General features: G+C 46.3%; 1 protein-coding gene across 1 annotated transcript in view; it reads left to right on the top strand.

Moving 5' to 3' along the window:
* Window positions 1-7,893: 7,893 nt before the first annotated feature.
* LOC119437266 (zinc finger protein Gfi-1) overlaps window positions 7,894-19,037 on the top strand; it is an 81,807-nt gene continuing 70,663 nt past the window's right edge. Inside the window, exon 1 of the mRNA XM_037704305.2 lies at window positions 7,894-8,128. Within this exon, the coding sequence (XP_037560233.2) occupies window positions 7,951-8,128 (178 nt within the window). The 5' untranslated portion in view covers window positions 7,894-7,950. The remainder of the gene's footprint in view (window positions 8,129-19,037) is intronic.

Here is a 19,037-nt window from a genome sequence, read left to right on the forward strand (position 1 = left end):
TTCTCCACAATAAAAGTAGAAAGTTACCTATCAAGAAGGGGTCAGGCAAGGAGACACAATCTCTCCAATGCTATTCACTGCATGCTTAGAAGACGTATTCAAGCTCTAGACTGCGAAGGATTAGGAGTGAGGATCAACGTCGAATGTCTCAGCAACCTCCGGTCTGCAGATGACATTGTCCTATTCAGCAACAATGGGGACGAATTACAGCAAATGATTGAGGACCTTAACCGAGAAAGTGTAAGAGTGGAGTTGAAGATTAATATGCAGAAGACAAAGATAATGTTAAATGGCCTGGCAATGGAACAAGAATTCAGGATCGACAGTCAGCCTCTAGAGTCTGTAAAGGAGTATGTTTACTTAGGTCAATTACTCACAGGAGACCCTGATCATGAGAAGTAAATTTACAGAAGAATAAAATTATGTTGTAGTGCATACGGCAAGTACGACCAAATCCTGACTGGGAGCTTACCACTGTCATTGAAAAGAAAAGTGTAAAATCATTGCATTCTACCGGTGCTAACATATGGGCCAGAAACTTGGAGGTTAACAAAGAAGCTCGAGAACAAGTTAAGGACTGCACAAATAGCGATGGAACGAAAAATGTTAGGCCTAACGTTAAGAGACTGGAAGAGAGCGGTGTGGATCAGAGAACAAACATGGATAACCGATAATCTAGTTGACATGAAGAGGAAAATGTGAAGCTGGCTAGACAATCAGCTAGCGCAAGACAGGGGTAATTGGAGATCGCAGGAAGAGGTCTTTGTCCTGCAGTGGACATAAATATAGGCTGATGATGATGGTGATGGTGATGACGATGATGATGCTGAACATCTGGATGCCGCGCGTGCGTTTTATTCAATACACTTTATTGATGTATGACGCGTCCGCAAAATAACTGCTAAGACGAGAAAAAAGGCAGCAGGGCAGCCTGCGAGTAATTTGTGTATGTACAGATGCGTGTCCTTCCGTGGCGTGATCCGAGCATATGAGTGCATTTATCGCACAGAACTCTGCCTGTACCTAACGTGTGCAAAAAGAAACATGGTGTGCATGTTAAATAAAAGTAATCTGAGGAAAAAAAAACAACAATATTGCAATGAAGCAAACGGGTAGCTTTGGGTTTGAGTATTTAAACTCCAGCTCATATAATGATAGACAATATGCACGTTACACGTGTGCTCAGCGTGTACGGCTGGAAGATAATTTAAACGCTTCAAGTATAGGGGTTATTGTTGGTTGCCGGCTGACACACAAAAAAGTAATTTATAGTGGCACTTAAGTGACATGGTAGGAAATCAAGTTTATCGACGACAACACGACGGACCATAAGGGCGGCAGGCGATGATTGTTTCCATATGCCATTGCTTTCTCAATTAGACAATTTGGGGCTCTTGAAGTTATTAAGATGCGCGAAAGGAACACACACACACACACACACACACACACACACACACACACACACACACACACACACACACACACACACACACACACACACACACACACACACACACACACACACACACACACACACACACACACACACACACACACACACACACGCACGCACGCACGCACGCACGCACGCACGCACGCACGCACGCACGCACGCACGCACGCACGCACGCACGCACGCACGCACGCACGCACGCACGCACGCACGCACACAACACACACACACACACACACACACACACACACACACACACACACACACACACACACACACACACACACACGCACGCACGCACGCACGCACGCACGCACGCACGCACGCACACACGCACGCACACACACACACACACACACACACACGCGCGCGCACAGACACAACGCGGACGTATGCGAGAGTCCGCACTTTCTGCAAAGCTTCGTTATGCTTCTGATCTGTTCTCCACCGTATATAGCGTCTCCTCCAACATCTTCAACGGCCGACTCCGATGCAGCCCCGATGGTGAAGCCCATCATGGTACATAAAGGTGCCATGATGGTGCGTGCATAGAACGGGAGGCACCTGAGTGGTACTGCCTTGCAAACCAGAACGAGACGTATATATGTATGCGTATGGAGCCATCAGCCTCGCGCCTCTTGCTCTTATTGTGGTTCTTTTTCTTCTTATTTTCTCGCGCCTATAGGTGAGAGAGAGAGCGTGAGTGAAAGGTGTTGCCCGTTGCCACTAAGCGACGGCCGGTGACTTTATTCGGACGCGCGGCCGAAAGGTGCCGGCGGGATTCCGACCGGAGTCTGTTGATTGACGACTCTATTGATCGGTAATCTGCTCGCGGAACTGCGAGCCGGGCTTCTTTTTCCCCGGGGGATGACCCGAAAGCCTGCGAGAGAAAACACACGGCGAGAATGAAAATAGCACGAAGAAAAGAAAAAAAAAACAACGTTAAAGGCAACGAAGGGTGGCGCAGGAATAAATGAAGGAAGGGCGAAGAACAAAGGGCCGCTGCTTGCTCTCCAATCTCCCGTTTTCCTTCACTGATCTCAAGGCGCACAGGCTCGGGCGCTTTCGCCTTTCTTGTCTTTCCTTTCCTTTTCTTCTACTTCCTCTTTCTTTTGTTCACTTCCACTGCACTCTACGGCTCTCATGACAAGATTTTTAAGACGCACGCCCGATTGGAGCTCAGCTTTCTCGCGGGGAGCTCCACGCTCGCTGTATAATGTACATCCCACATTGCACGCACGCAGACGAACTTACCACCGCTTCCTATGTATAGACAATGTATGCAAAATTCTTTAAGCGTCTTTTCTTTTTTGTTTGTATCTGGTTCGCCAGGGAAATGCAAATCCGAGCACCTTCTGGCGCTGGTCGCAGGCAGGCGCTCCTCGTGATTTCATTGTTATCATCATAAGAGGCTAAAAGGTTAAAGTTTGAACCTGCATGCAGCGCAGCGTGTCGCGGATGGTGTGAGGTGAGAAAACGCCTGCCTCATTTCATTTACGCTCCTTGGGGAGACTCAGTATATACCGGGTGTATCGCCGATGACTTTGAGTAATGCTTTAAAAAGCATCGCAGTGAAGGTAAAGGATCTATTTGTTCGGCTGAACATTATTTGTGCCCGCGTACATCAGGAATTGTGCGATAATCTCTACCTCAAATCGAAGAATTCAGTTTTTTACTTATTACTGCAAGAAACATGCTGCGAGCCAGTCATGGATGAAGACGTGTGCGCTTAGCAGGAATCCTGAGTTTTGAGATATCCGTAGGCGAGCTTTAGGCCAGAATATGTTGGCTTCCAAATTACTGTGTTCAAAGAAAGCCGCCCCTTTGCACGGCAGTGCGCCAGAACAGTGCGGATTGCCAACGGGCTTCGAGGCAGATTTTGAAGGCTAATGTCAGGAAACTGGTGGTCGTTTCAAGATCCTTTCTGTGTGCACGTTCGAGTGCAGCATGTGCTGTAAATGGCATTATTTGAACAGATAATGAAACAATGAAAGTTACCACTTTACACAGCGGTATGTTGAACTCCTTCATTCCTTTTCGTTTTCATCTCTCCATTTTAGGTGGAAACATAGACATCATCACGCATTTGTATACCTGTTAGGAAGCAGATGCTTGTAAATAAGAAACCGAGGAAGGTATGCATTCATATCTGGACTATCATGGAGTCCAGATATGCATATTACAGTAAGGAAATAAAGTAATGAAATTACAGTATTATGAAATAAAGTAAGAGCACGTCACCAGATCCATGTAGTACAGTATGTAAAAAATAATTTATTGGGTTTTACGTGCCAAAACCACCATATGATTATGAGGCACGCCGTAGTGGGGGACTCCGGAATAAATTGGAGCAACTGGGGTTCTTTAACGTGCGTAGCACAGTGTGTAGAGCTCGTCGATTGAGTTAAGAATATCTACTACAGCCTCGTGCATCGTTTCGAAGGAATTCAAACAAAGTGAAATTGGCGAAATAATAAATTCGTTTGCTGAAATCAAGAAAGTGAGTTGGTAGGCTGCCTAAGGTAAGAAATGCTTACTTAACGGCTAATTATTGTGCACAAGTGACCTCCATGCGTTCGCCTGCTCAACAATCACGGTTCTCCGGATGCAGAATCATCAGGAAGAGCACTTGCATCAGTATTGATCTCTGTACACTGCAAGAACTGTTGTTGTTCCTTCTAGTGTTCGAACAAAACGAATTTCGGCAACTACGAATAGTAAATTCTTGAATCGAAAAGCGAACACTATTCGATCCGTATTCGAAATTTCGAACATTGTTACAGCCTTACGTATAAGTCAATGCTCTTAGCATAAATAATACGTTTAGGAAATAACAATATCGTGCAAGTAATAAAAGTAAATTACTGTTTTTATATCTTACCACTTGCGACGGATAAGCTGGGCTACTAGATATAGATAGATAATGTAGAAAAGATAAAATAGATAAGATATAAACAGATATTTTGCCATTAAAGCCTGAGAAGGTAACAGTATCATAAATTTTTAAAAACTTGCAGGACGGTTACGAGTGCGTAACGCGAATGTTTAAACGTTAGCTGTGGTGTGGGCTAGACGTTTTCGCACCCGATCTTGACAGTGAGGGAGAACATGTTAATGTGAGAAAAGCAGAGAGGTTGGCTGAAGCAGCTATGTCTTTGGCCTGCTACTCGGTGTAAGGGAAAGGGAGAAGGAGAGAGAGATAGAGCTACTTGCCATTGACGATGATAGTATACGCTGAAGTACGTACACGTGCGATATGCACGTTCTGCGAACGCGCCTCACCCGCGTCACAATGCGCATTGTGACCCGATCTGAAGGTTCTGAAGGTTCTGCTGCCTCCATGATATTTCAGTGTAAAAGTTGTTTAACAGCGTACCGGTTTAAACGAATATACATTCCTCTCTCCGGCTTTCCATGCATACAAGGAGGCGCACCCGAAAGTGGTATATGACGACGGCATGACGAATATGGGATGACGACGAGTGTATGACGACGACGACAGCATAAATAGAATCAGATGACGGAGCTGGAATTATCGTGACGCTTTGACAACAAATTCATGCCCACGATTGCACGACGAAGGCGCAATGATGACTACGACATGACAACGACGTCGTAATCCAGATGGAATAACGACAACATGTTTACGATGTTATGACGGAAAAAGGAATGACGTTGATGGAACGGTGCTTCTGCGTCTGGAACCGATGAATAATCTATAGCTTACGTCGTCTTACTGCTGCGTCCACGGCACGCAAGGCAGATCTGTTTTGGTGGGCTCAGCGTTTCTGCTTCGCAATCTCGATCGAGCTCATCGGATCGCTTAGGGGTCTGAAGGTCCTGCTTCCTCATGACATTCCTCGATACTGTGGCCGCAATCGGTTGGTTTCCGCCGCCCTTGAAGAGATGAGGGCAAGACGATCTGGCGGTGCTCACGGGAACCGAGCGTCGCGCCACCTTCGCCGAACTGTCCTCTCTCATTGGTGGAAGCGCACGCTTCACCGCATGCGCTTCAATAAATGGAAGCACCTTCTGGTGCACTAACAAGGTCTCCGCCTGCGAACGGTGCGAAACTGGGCAACGCAGCGTCGCATGCTCTCTCTCGCGCGCACGATCTCACAGCATGCAGAGGGCGCCTACAGCGCGAAAGTGAGCAGCGAGCTAAGAAAAAAATAACGGGACGGGGAAGGAAACCCGGCCATGGCGGTTTCAAATCATACGTATTATTCCCGTTTCTTTCGCGAATTCGTAGAGGGCCAGGATTAGTAACTGGGTTTGCGGAGTTATCCATTCGTCCAGCGTTGGTATTGTCCCCGCGCTGTTCGATCGACAGGATGGTTGCTGATGGATTCACTTGGCTTGGACATTTTAATAAAGCTGAAAACTGGGCTAGTTGGTTTACATTAAGCATGACGGCATAAGTATAGCGCGACGAAACGGCACGCAAGAACGAAGACGAGACACACACAAAGCGCTTTGTGTGTATCTCGCCTTTCACGAGGTTTTCACATGTTTTTCACGAGGCACCAGACGGCACCCTATCTTCTAACGTCTTCTTTACCCCCGTTTCCGTTCCCGTACCTTAAACTAAAAGTCTTCAACTGATGCCCAGTAGCATCCCGCAAGGATCTTGAGTTTAACAGATACGTAAGGTGCTATAGACACTATTGTAAAACTGCCTAATATGGGGACGTAGAAAATGAAGTAATTCAGGAAGAATAATGCACTCTGCACTGAAAGGCATTTTACTAGGCGACTAGCGCTATAGTCATTGTCGCGTACCTTTAAGCGCTGTTTACTGAGGCTTCGGCTATTGCATGCGTTACGGAAGATGACAGTAATACAAGTTTCTTTTTCTCTTAATGCGATTAGGATTCTTGTGATACTTCACTTTCCGGTATCTATACTTGTCTGTCTCTAACCTCTTTGATGCCAACTTGGGTCACGGTGTATATGTGCCGCAGTTCAATGAAAAAAAGAAGGAAGTGCGAGAGAAGAGCCCGGCCACTCCCTGTGCCTCGTCAATCTCATGAATAGACACCCCACACTTCTGCTTCTCTCCATCTACAACTCTCTCCATCATTCCATATATTCGTCACAATAATCCTCGTGACATATAAAACATATCGTCACTGTTTAGACACCCTTGATAATACACACATATTGGCGACCTGTGTTTAAGTTTTCTTCATTCAACCTCCCTGCCTTCTGTCTTTCTCTTTCCTCCTCCTCCTCTTGCTTGCGACCTTAAGCGAAACATCTTTATTTCCATTCTGCAGCCAATTCCGCTCATGCATTAACGCCAGATCTCTATACGGGTGTAAGTGCCAGTTCTACCAATAACAACACGACGAAAGGGCATCGGACCCGTGCTCAAAAAAACAACAGCCTGAGCAAGCCGCACTAACACCAGTCGGGGAAAATGTGAATTTGTGTAATTCGAGTTTCCTTTACAAGCATTCAATTTACTGTCCGACCCCTCCGTATCATTATGGTAGCTGAATCGTCAAGGTCCGTGTGCGTTGCAGGTCCCTGTGTACTTGGTCTTCTTATGAGAGTTTCAAGCAACCGATCTGCAATCTTCTTCGGCCTTGAATACAGACTCCTCTGCAGGACAGCATACATAAAGAGCAAGCTGCGGGAAGTCCTGGCGCCTAACGTATTGTGACCGTGATGTGTGTGACATGCTTTGTGTTTCCGAAATGCACGCATAAAGGCATTCGTTTCCCCCTATAACTTCTCATCACGCATTTCTCTCTAACTTGCACACGGATAAGGGCCGAAAGCGAAACAGCCCCATAACGAGCTTCGCCCTGCGAGTAAACACGCAGATCTCTGACGCCTGGAGAGAAAAGCAAAGCTCAAGACCGTGAAGCATGAAAGTAAAGACCGAGCCTTGGCCGCAGCCAAATCCACCACGCGCCTGGCCACACACGGAACGAAGAAAGGGGAGAAAATCAGGGCGTCGTTTGCACGGCGGAGAAAAAAAAAAAAAAAAAGAGCGGTGGGTGTTGGGTGGGGGGGACGAGACGGGGAAGGTATAGAGAAGGGGGAAGGCGAACGAAATCGCGGGCGCGCCTAAACAAAAACAGGCAGAGCTGAAATGGCGCCTGGCCGCCGCCAAGAGCGAAGGCGCGCAATGAAGGACGGACACGGGAGGAATCGATCCCTTTGCCGCCCCCCTCCACCCCCCCTGGCCCGCGTGGTGTTCCTTTTTCCTTTCGATCTTATTAACATTCGCGTCCGCCATTGGCCCGCTTTGAGCGGCCCTGATTGGCGTGGGCGGGGCTTCGTGCGCGGAGCGGCGGGGCCATGCGGCGGCGCGCTGTTCCCCCCTTCCGGTGGACCCCCCACCAGCGCCGCTCGACCAGCAAGCACGGCCGGAGTTTTGGAAAGAGGAAGGCGTGTGTGTGCACGCGCCGTGCCACTCGAACGCGCGTGCGGCTCGGCAGCAGCTGCGCGTGTTGGCCGCCGTGCTTGTTCCTCTTCTTCCTTACATGGCCAAGTCTCCCGAGAGGATGACGGCCGCTGCCAAGGAGGACGGCGGCTCCTGTCAGGCCACAGCCGCGCTCGAAGCCGCGGCCGGCTTCGGCAGCGCCGGCCACCGCGGCAGCATGCCCCGCGAACTGGGAGGCTCGGCCTTCCGGGTGGTCACCCCCAAGCACAGCTTCACCGGTGAGCACAGCTCTTTTGAACAACGACTACGCAGTCTCTTGGCGTGCTCCATGCGCGAGGGAAAGTTGCACGCGCGCCACTTGGCCAGAATCACTTGGAATTTCAGCACTGCCGCTGCTCGTTCGTTTATTTCGGGGGCGGGGGGGACGGTGGGGCCGTTCTCACCGCTGCCTCGAAAGCTAACTGATGAAGCTCATCATGTAGCTTCGAGACAGTGCTCCGAGCATGCCGCGCACTGCCTAAAAGACAGACGGGAAGTGTAACTTTTTGGTCACACGTGGTCTGCGCAAAAGAAATGTTGATTTCTTTCTTTTTTTAATTATGCGGTGATTGCATTAGTTTGATTGCTTCGAACGTATACCTCTAAGAATAGCGAATTCAGATTTGTATGGGTAAGCACCCGTTTTCAAAAGCGCGAATCTGACGGGAAGTATCGGTATAGTATCGGTGCTATTCCTTGGTGCCTGCGCTTGCGAGGCAACTTCACTAACAGTGTGTTAAGAATTTTCTTGCCAGACTCATTAAAGACATGTTGACGAAACAAAGTGAATAAATAAGCCCGGAGGAGATCTAGTGAAATGGAGTTTCTGAATATATATGTTTCTGTCATGGTCGCGCAAATATTACGAACAGTAAGGATTCCTCTCATTGATGTTCAGCAGGGATGCCGTACAGACATTTACGCCACTCGAAAGCGATTGACGAGTGACAGCGGCTAATCAGTTTTATTGACTCCCACGCGTTATACGTTTGTAAATTCAGCAGTGCAAAAAAAATCTATGGCCAGATTCACAAATTTTGTCGTTCGTAAGTAATGTTTGTAATTCGCCAGCCGTCTTCGCTGATAATATATCCACCGTAACAATTGCCTGGCATTTGCTCTTACGAACAATTTTAGCGTTAGAATATTTTTGTGAATGCGAGCCCCGACCGTTCGATTGAATTTGCTCCCACTTAGTGTATTTACCCTTGGCACAAGCAACACATTCTGGGGAAAAAAATTAACCTCTATTTCTTTGCATCCTTCGCACATCCGGCAAATTGAGTGTCTAAAGGGATTTCTTTTTTTTAATCTTTCAAATGAGAGCTCCGACGCACGTTATCTCAGCTGTCAGCACTATAACGCCGCCCGAGGCAGCGAGTTCAGCGGGCCGGTATTCACAGAAACAAAAAAAAATGTTATTAAGCTGGAATTATTTGTAGGAGTACATGGGCCAATAAATCTTGATCTTTGATATAGAATTTCTGAAGACCGCCAACCAATGGTAAACAGCGCACAGCGATAAAGTTTGTGTATTCGGCCTCGCAACGTGAATCGCTGATATGAAAGTATTTTAAAAATTCGGAGTGATAAAATAATGACGAGGCATCACAGTCTCGTCAGATAGTTCCAGTGTACACTGTGGCGCCGTCCGATTTAATTTGCTCCCACTTATCAACAACGGTTCACATAAGTTTGTCAGGGACCAATTTTACGACGCTGTGTGATCCCCACAGTGTTGTCCAAACGTCACTCTCGCGAAAAAATGTTTGCCCAACACTGTGTTACGTCAGTTAGAAGACAAGAAAGTCTATTTCTTGTTTGATAAGTTGACATTTTTCGTACAGGCGCACATCCAAAATGTTTGGTTCGGCACATTTCACTCCCACCTGTTTGGGTGCGCGAGCGCGTTATAGGCAGAGGTTATAAGCGTGTTCTGATACGTGTGTTCGCGTATCAGTTTCTTGCAGGTGGATGATTTCGTGATAGACAATGCCTTTTTTATTTAACAGTCGGCGAAAGAGCCGTCATGGATACGAAATCTAAATTTTTACTGCTCAAGCTGAGTTGAGCGATCTGTAGTGTTTCTGCAATTCTTTTTTAAAGTCACTACGAAATCGTCGCACTAATCGAAGAAGAATAAAAGCGGCAGTCGACGTAAGCACCATGTACCATTATCGAAGAAATGCAACAGCTCTCGAGAGCTTTTAATAAATGGGGTACAAACCAGTGTGCCTATAGTTCATAATTCTCGGAGTGAAGCGATCGGAAATTGGATAAGGAGATTCAAAAGAGAAAGCCAAACACGACTGAACTTAATTCTACCAAGCCCATACGTTGCGCGCTGCAGAACCAAATTAGAGCGTCAGATGCAGTAGACGATTTGCATGCACAGTTTTCTTATTTTTGTTTTTCAGCTTTAAGTGTTGTATATTTCTCGCCTAGGCTTTGAACGACTTTGAATGCGACTGAAATAAGTCGGTCAGGTTTGTGCAGGAAGGAAGTGGTGTTATAAGGGTTTTTATGAAAGCATATTTATAACATTATTGATGAGCTCATCGAAAAATTTCCAGTGTTACTGCAAAAGATATAAGGTCTGATAAGGTACAAGAGCTATCTCAACGTACTGTGTGTGCATTCACGCAGGACGGCAGGTGTTTCTTTCTTCCTTTCTTTCTTTCTTTCTGTCTGTCTTTTTTTTCCGTAAGTGCGAGTTTTATAGCCAATAATTTATTCACTGCAAGATGTGATTATTTGATTGACACTTATCACTATTGATTAGTGGGAAGGAAAAGAAATACATCCTTACGTTAGGCTTCTTAGAGCGGCATGGATGACGACTGCACTCTTATTTAGTGGCTAACCAAAATACGAGAGGAAGGGGGTGGATGGGTGGGGAGGCGTAGTGTAATTAACAATTTATTTATTTATTTATTTATTTATTTATTTATTTATTTATTTATTTATTTATTTATTTATTTATTTATTTATTTATTTAGCTATCTTGATAAACGACCACCTGACTAAATAGTAGTGCACAGTCGAAAAGGCACGTGTCCTCCGCTAAACGGGCCGTTCGCGCCGCGCATTGGACCACGCACGTTCGCCCCCTTGTTAACGTTTGTCTTTCTCTTCGCGTACACACGGCCGTTTTTAGTGCGGCAACAGTTCAACTTCACTAGAGCAATTAACGAACTGATATATGACGCGCGCAATGTGGACTATGGTGCACGTTGGTCTGAAAGCGATCCCATTAACATTCTGTCAAACAGAAGTAAGGCCGGTCTGCTCAACGCACTTCTGTTTACTTCTCTCGTGTTTATGCGATGGTGAGAATATCGCGCTCTCGCAGTTCTAGCTCTGGATCCTCCGTTCTGCGCTGGTACTTTCACATACGTTGACGCTTCAGGAGCAACTTCTGGAAAGATGCGGCCGGCCACCTTGAAAACGCTTCAGGCTTTATTGCTATCGTGTATATGCTTTCCCTCCGAAACAGGAAACGCTTCTTTGAAACAGGCAGATTCGTGTTTATGGGTTGCCTTGTCATTATTATTACCGTATTCTGACTTAAAACAATAACATTGAAAAAAGATTCAGTTGGAGAGGAGTGGCGAAACGCCTGCCTGCAATGAAAAAAGGTGCATTGAAAAAATGAGAGTAAGCGAAGAATAGGAGGAGCAGATCAAAAGAATAAAAAAGGAGGATGATATTAAGTGAAAAAGAGGAGAAGAAGTGGAAGAAAAAAAAAAAAAGAGGTGGGAAATGCTTTGTGGGAAAGCAGGCATTTCAATCTACAGTATGTACACTTCCGTTAAAACGAACTCGAAGGGACCATGAAAATCTGGGCAGTCCGCTCACCATCATTATGAGCCTGCAGAGGCAGCTAGAACACCTTATGATTTACTGTTTCCTTTGTGTCAGCACTGCATGCTTCCACGCAGACCAGCGGTTATGTGTTCTACGCATTGCATAACCGGCCCAACTTCACCTCGTCATCTTAACCTCTACTATAATATCGTACATATTTGATCTGAGGTTCGTACAGCCGTCTTCAAGCTGTCTATTAGCGTTACGCGTAGAACATTTTGGTTCACATGGTTAATTCTTAGCTTCTTCATAGGTTTCTTCGTCATTGTCGAAATTCTGCCCCGTAGATTAGTACTGACAAGATAGACTGATTATATGTATATACTCTTCCATCAGCGGTATCGGCAATCTGGGCATTCATTCTGTTGGCCTCACCCATGTTCCATAACCTCCATAATATTGAGCATCAGTTTTCTTTCTGACAAATAACCTTGAAACCTACATGTAGGCTTTGCTGGTTTAGGTTGTCAACGATTTGTCGTAAGTCATTTGCACTGGTGCTGAACCTGACAATGTTATCGGCAAACTGGAAACTCACGCTGTACGCCATTATTATTTATCGGGCTTTGCTTCGAGCTTACACTATAATGCTGCAGCCCTTGTTGAAGTTACTTCCCCAAATAAATATCATTCGCAGCAGATGTGGCAAATCTTGACGCCAGAAGTCTCCCAAGTGAGCGTAAATATCGCGTCAGATTTAGGCTTGTATAAAGGCTTAAATCCCAAGAGGTGAATATCTTTCATGTGCTTATGACGGCCAGCTTACTTGTAAATGTTTTTGCCGCTATTTCTTTTGTTTTTAACTTTTCTTACGGTTATGACACGTACTACATGCGCAATTTGGCGTACGGTGCGATGCTGACAATTTTGAAGCTGGCTTCTCCGCTACATCACAGTAAGTGCGGAGAAGCCCACTTCTGTAATCCCTATCATTAGTGATTATATCACCGCTACATCCAGTACTTCGGAAAACAACACAATGCTTCGCAACGCAGAAGTGTGAAGAGCGCCGAGTGCTGAACGCTCATAAGCATTACCGCTCCATTAGCATGGTAAGAAGCGGGGTTGACGAAAGGGCGTATCAGGACATCAGAGGCAAAGTGAAGACTTGTAAGGCATCGCGGGGTCTAGTGTGAAGTGTGCCGGGAGTATTAGGGCAAACCCACAATCCACCCCCCTTCCCCATAAAAAAAAGACGTGTCAATTGTAGCCGGGGAGAGAAATGTGCGGGACGCTTCGGAAGTGGGCGCTCCGATGGTGCGTAGGACAGGCTCGGCATAGGACCGGATCGGCGTTGGACAGGATACGTTACAGGCGTAGGTAACAATACAATGTAGAAATAGAGATTTCAAGGCAGACATAAAAGACTAAGGAGACATAGACAACATTCTAGACTGAAATATATATATATATATATATATATATATATATATATATATATATATATATATATATATATAGATATATATATATACATTACTTGATTAGCTCAAGCAGACTAGGTGACTATTTGTCGCCACCCCGTTTCGAAGGGGATGTCCATAAAGCAGCATCGTCGAACTTTCTTAAGAGTGTTCACTGTCGCCTATCCAATAATCGTCATTGTAGAGTGAGGAAGGTGTGCATATTTATTTGCACAGTCGGTATGAACATAGTTTCCTTAAAATTAAGCATCAACATCGGGGACTGCTGACTGCTCTTCACAGTATCCGTTTGTTCGCGCCTTTGAGGAAGTAAATCACGCTTCAGTGACATGGTTGCGCTGCGCCTACAGTTATCGTTCGTTTTTTTTTTAATCTAGACAGTTCCGTAGATTTCTCGGTGCCGAAAAGCACGCCTTTGTATTGCGGCGGCCTGCGGCTGCCTGAGGCTTATATGCAATAAAATAGCGGGCACGTTTGTGTTTACCGTGCCTGAAAGATGAGATAAGGGGACGCCGAGAGCGTAGCCGAGGCATGTACCTTGTGTACCTTGTTCAGACTACGTTGGTACTGATAAGTTTGCGCCACTGCCAGCATTATTGGCCGCGGCTCTCGCTGCACGAGATATATAACGTACATCATAGAAAGCCGCACGCGCTCCTTGACAGCACTGAAGCGGTGGAGGGGCAGTCTGCTTTGGGACTTTAATCAGTGCCCTCGGCCATTGCACTCGAGTGCGTAAGCGCTGCTCAATGCTTCAGCGGCGTCTGTTCTGGTGCTCTGTGTTGTAACAACGGCTCGCGTGCCCGAACCAGTGTCATATGTGGGATGCAACTTTCAGCTACTTACACCGTCCGTCGCATCTCCTGCGGATTTTCGGGCATGGGTGGCGCTTGTTGTCTGTGATTCCCTGCAAGGAACCAACAGGATTCGAAAGCCGAAACAATTTAACGCGCAAGAACAGCTTGACACTTGGTTGTTTCTTAGTTGCCTTCTCGTTCGCCGTCACGACTGGATCCCACTGGTTCTCACGACTCGATTTGCGTTGTTGTTTTTTTTTTGTTATTTATAATGCGAAGCATTATTGGGTTCGTTGCTTGAGTTTCTTCGTATACGGTGATCCGGGCAGTATGGTTTAATTCAGCCGACTAGGTAGTGCCATTACGCGCAACTGTGATACTATTTCTCCGCAGGGGGACAACAAATCAGCCATCGTGCCATCACCATCATACAATATCGTCGTCACCGTCGTCGTCGTGTTGCTGCTGTCACCACACTCACAATTTTTCGCCATACACAAGCCATGCTCGATAACCAGCTATCTGCAAAATGGCTCGCATAGCATTGATTCGATCTACAACACTTTGTTTTTTTCGGTGTAACCGATTGTCTCGTGAATGGGAGCTCCACAGCGGAGATACGCAAGAACTTCGTCGTACGTACGGTTCATGAAACCGGATGCAGGCAAATTGTAGTATAGAAATAATTCACAGAGAAGACGACTGATAGCGACAAATTGTTCTTCTCAGCAAAAGTACTGGCCCCATTATGTATTGGCATTGTTTCCGTTCGCTTACGCTGATGGAGATTGATCAGAGAACGATCGTGGAGCAAAAGTAATGAATGATTAAACAGAAGTGACGTGCACGGTATACAGAGCTTATGTTTGTAGTCAACGGAAATTTGCAAGTCAATGTTCGGATAAGTTCGCTGTCTGCCACGATCGTATCGCACCTACATGAAGTATCGACATGGATTGCTTTTCTTAGAACTCTTAACCCCCCGAGGTTTCGATTGACTCCTATAAGTCATTTAGAGCAACGTAGCTTTACCAGAGGCACGTCCAAGATTCACCAGGCACCTTAATAAATGATATACAAGCGGCGAATAAAAAACGAAAAAAAAAAAATACGACACTGACCTTCAATAGACAACCGTTACAAAAAAACTTTCGCATCGCTGTACCATGCACTGATCGACATTATTTTGCTTTGGGCCGAGAAAACACTTGCACCACTCAAATGGAAGTATAAAAATGTGAGAGAAACAGTTTCCTGTGGCTTTTTTAAAGCTTCACAGTTGGGGACCTGCACAATGATGGCGACAAAAAGGACAATAATTCTAAAAAAAAAAAGCTTTAGGAACAGTTCTGCGTGCTGATTTCGCGCACTTTTAAAATGAAGTTTGCGTTGTGGAAACAGAGGCGAACATTAGCACAGCCTACCCTTCGGAAGACTCATTATGCGTTATTTTTTCGTGTCAAATTATATTTGGAATCAGAATAAAATGCAATTAAAGCCAGAAGACGCCATCGTTTAGGAGAGGTTGCTTCATCAAATGTAGGTCCCATTTTAACGCATTTTTAAATATAGCCCCTGCCCAGCCGGAAGCCATATACGACAGTTTGCTGCGATACCTGTTGAGGAACCTAATCCACACTCAAATAGAGACGTATGATGAGTTATACTGGCTTTCCTGTACCTCAGTTGTTGTGTACCTAAGTGGCAGCCGAGACAGGTGAGCTTGTGCCGTTCCGAGCAGTGACTCGGAAAGGCACAAGCGTATTACGGCTGTTTTAGAAAATACAGAAATAAGACCGGACCTAAATAATATTGCTTTCAATATCATTTCGGTATAAGCTACAGAGGATGGGGAGGAATTTTTTGGTAGCGATGCCACGGCACGAAAGTAAAACTATATAGGTGCAATATGATTATGATGATTTGATTTCAATTGTCCTATAGGAGTAGGCAGGCGTTGTGCCCCTCTCGGTGGCAGTTGTCAGCTTGCTCCCTCCTTAATCCCTTTGTGTCCTTGTGTGTATATGTGTATAAATCAAATAATAATAATAATAATAATTTCGCCTTTCGCCAGTGGTCTTTACTACGCTTCGGCTACATTATCACCAGGATCAGTCGGTCGTAACCAGTGGACAACAAGAAAGGAATGGAATCGAGCGAGAGGAATCGCTACATTATGCCGGCATAGCTTTGCAACAATAAATGACGGCTTTTGAGCTCCAGAAGTCGTGATCTGTGAGGGTCGCCATAGTGAGGTACTGTGGTTCAATGTGGGCCACCAAGGTTTGTTAAACACCTAAATATAAGTACACGTGAGCTTTTTTTTTTTTTGCATTTCACTCCCGTCGTAGCACCATCGACATATGGTCCGAATTCGTGCCTGTGACTGCGTGCTTAGCAGCAGAACATAATTACTGCCCGGAAACGTATACCCTCTCGTTCAAGAGTGACAGGCACCACATGTTTTGACCAACCCCCTCCCCCCAACCCACCATTGTTCTTTTTTTTTTTTCGAGTGCCGTAGAGAAAAAGAAGGTGGTGTTGCCCTTTTTCTATTCAGCAAGGCCGCTACTCTACAAGCAACACCGAAAAAGATGGCGGACGATTATAGGCGTACTTGAGGAAGTAAAAGGGTGTTCTCTTATTTTATATTTTTTAAAGAAGGAAGAAGACGACATGCTAGTTTAAACAGGCACAATTCTCGTTGGCAGCCTTACACGATGAAACAATGAAAGAAGACACGCATGAACTATATTAGGGCCTCCTATATTAGAAGGTCCTAATTGCAGTTTTGACTTTTGGGCCTCCTTCTGTATATACACTATGAACAATGTAATGCAAACATGAAATAAACAACTTGATTGATTGATTGATTGAAGGAGACGGTACGGTGTTGTACATTACTGTATGATAGGTGAGGGCGCGCATCATTCAGTGAAGAACGATAACCTAAACCGAGTCACCTAACCTAATCGGATCGTCACTGAAACGTTCATGACTACTGCGAAAACGTAACCTTCCCTAGAAATGCAGTTCCCATTTGTTAGCTTACTTCCCCCCCCCCTTTTTTTTTTCTCCTGTTCACAAAATTTCCTCGGAGCACTTGACGCTTAATCGATACTCCGAAAAAGAGACATTTTCAATTACAAGGACGGGAACGTCGGTATAAGGGGTATACTTGAACTTCGAGGAACGCCTCAAACCAAAACGCTATGTGGTACCTCAAGGAAAGCCCCCTCGTACAAGCGGGTGATGCAGCTAAAAAAAAATTAAGACAACAAAACAACGCCGCCAAATGAGAACCAACCCATACGTTCTTCGCAGACAATAATAATGCTGCCTGACAGGATAGCGCGTACGCACATAGCATGCAGCCTACAATCCCGCTTCACTTGGCTTCGTGTACGTAACTGCGGTGGGGTCTCTTCGATCGGCCTCTGGCTCTTTCGCCCCGAGTTGTTTATGGGCTGCCAAAGGACAACGTTGTGGCCATATACCTCCGTTCATTCTCGCGTTCTTGCTCTTGCTTTTCTTTTTTTTACCGCGTGAGTGCCTCTCAAGCCTCTGAATTGAGTGATTACAAATCGACGCCACGCGGACAACAGCAGCGACGCAGAGGCGGGGATGACTCTGGCTGCACCGTCGATCCGTGGAGTATAGGGGTGAAAGCGGGGCCGCAGGGGGCGAGGAGTTCCTCTCGGCGCCGCGCTATGCTCCACGCTCTATGCGCGGTGCTCGCACGGGTGCGCGGCACCGTCGTGGCGAGATTGGTTCGTTCGCGTCGTCCATTCGATCTGAATGCTGGCGTGCGCGGCGCAGCAGTTCCGACCCCGGCCATTCGTCGGCGGCGGCGGCCGCCGCGAGAAAAAGGTTTCGACAGGGCCTTTTACACGCCGAACGACTGCATAGGCGCGTGCGCGATGCCTGTCCTTGCTCCCTGCGGCGTTCGATGTAATTGCCGGGTAATAGCGCTCTTCAACCTCGCCACCTTTCCTCCCCATAAAGAAGCGGCTTTCCCCGCCGGTCGCCCTCTCCCCCCCCCCCCCCCTCCTCCGCTCGTTCTGCAGCAGTCGCACTGTTCTATATAATAAAGTGATCTCGAAGCGACCGACGAATTTGAGACGTGCCTCCAAGAGTTCGCCAGTTTGCATCGATTCGCACGCGTTCTCCCCCATTACGCTGGTGTGTGTGCGCGCGTGTGTGAGGCGAGATGAACTTGTCGTTCGCTTTATGTCGGTCATTAAGTCGGGGCCAAAATGCGCGTCAGCACTCTTGCTTTTTTTTTCGTTTTTTTTTTTCTTCTTCGTGAGGTTTCGAAGTAGACCTCAGAATTTACTCGGTTTACTCGATCAGCGTGCTCAGTGGAGACGGTTCGATGTTCTTGCGCACCCGGTCCTTTGTTAACGTTCTGTTTCTGAAATGAGACTGCTGCCTGAGAGAGAGAGAGAGAGAGAGAGTGAAGGAAGGAAATTTGAGGAAGGTTCGCCACAGACGAGCCCACTTGGCTATACACTTGGAAAAATGGAGGAGGGGACACGAAAAAATAAAACGAATGAAAGACAGAGATTCACTACGCGTCAAGGAATGTTCATGCATGTCAAGGACTGTTCGCTAACATATTAGAAAGCATTCGTGGAGTGCACATATCTTCAAGAAGCGTAGTAGCGCGTTTTGAAGACACCTTCACTCCACGTCTGTCTTATAGCTGCACTCCAGCTATGAGGCATTCGTGGAGGTGCTCTCCGACTGCCTTACACTGCAGCTGCACTCCAAGAATACGTTATACGTGATCTAGTTCCTTAGTTTTTGTCGTAACGCTTTTTCTGTCGTCTAAGCGACCGAGCCTGGCCCTGAGGGGCGCTCGTTCGGCTATAATGAAAATTAAGGACAATGGCAGAAAAGTAGTTTATTCTTTTGTCTCATTCGTAGGAGTTGCATGCAAATCGAACCATGCTGTAAGCTCTTCTGAGATGGAAAGAGTAGGAGATTTGTTGCTTGACCAGAAGTCCTGACCTCGATGTCACACACAGTCTTATTAGGCACCGTGAGCGCACGATGAA

This window comes from Dermacentor silvarum, chromosome 1 (genome assembly GCF_013339745.2).
Source record: "Dermacentor silvarum isolate Dsil-2018 chromosome 1, BIME_Dsil_1.4, whole genome shotgun sequence".
Classification (NCBI taxonomy): domain Eukaryota; kingdom Metazoa; phylum Arthropoda; class Arachnida; order Ixodida; family Ixodidae; genus Dermacentor; species Dermacentor silvarum.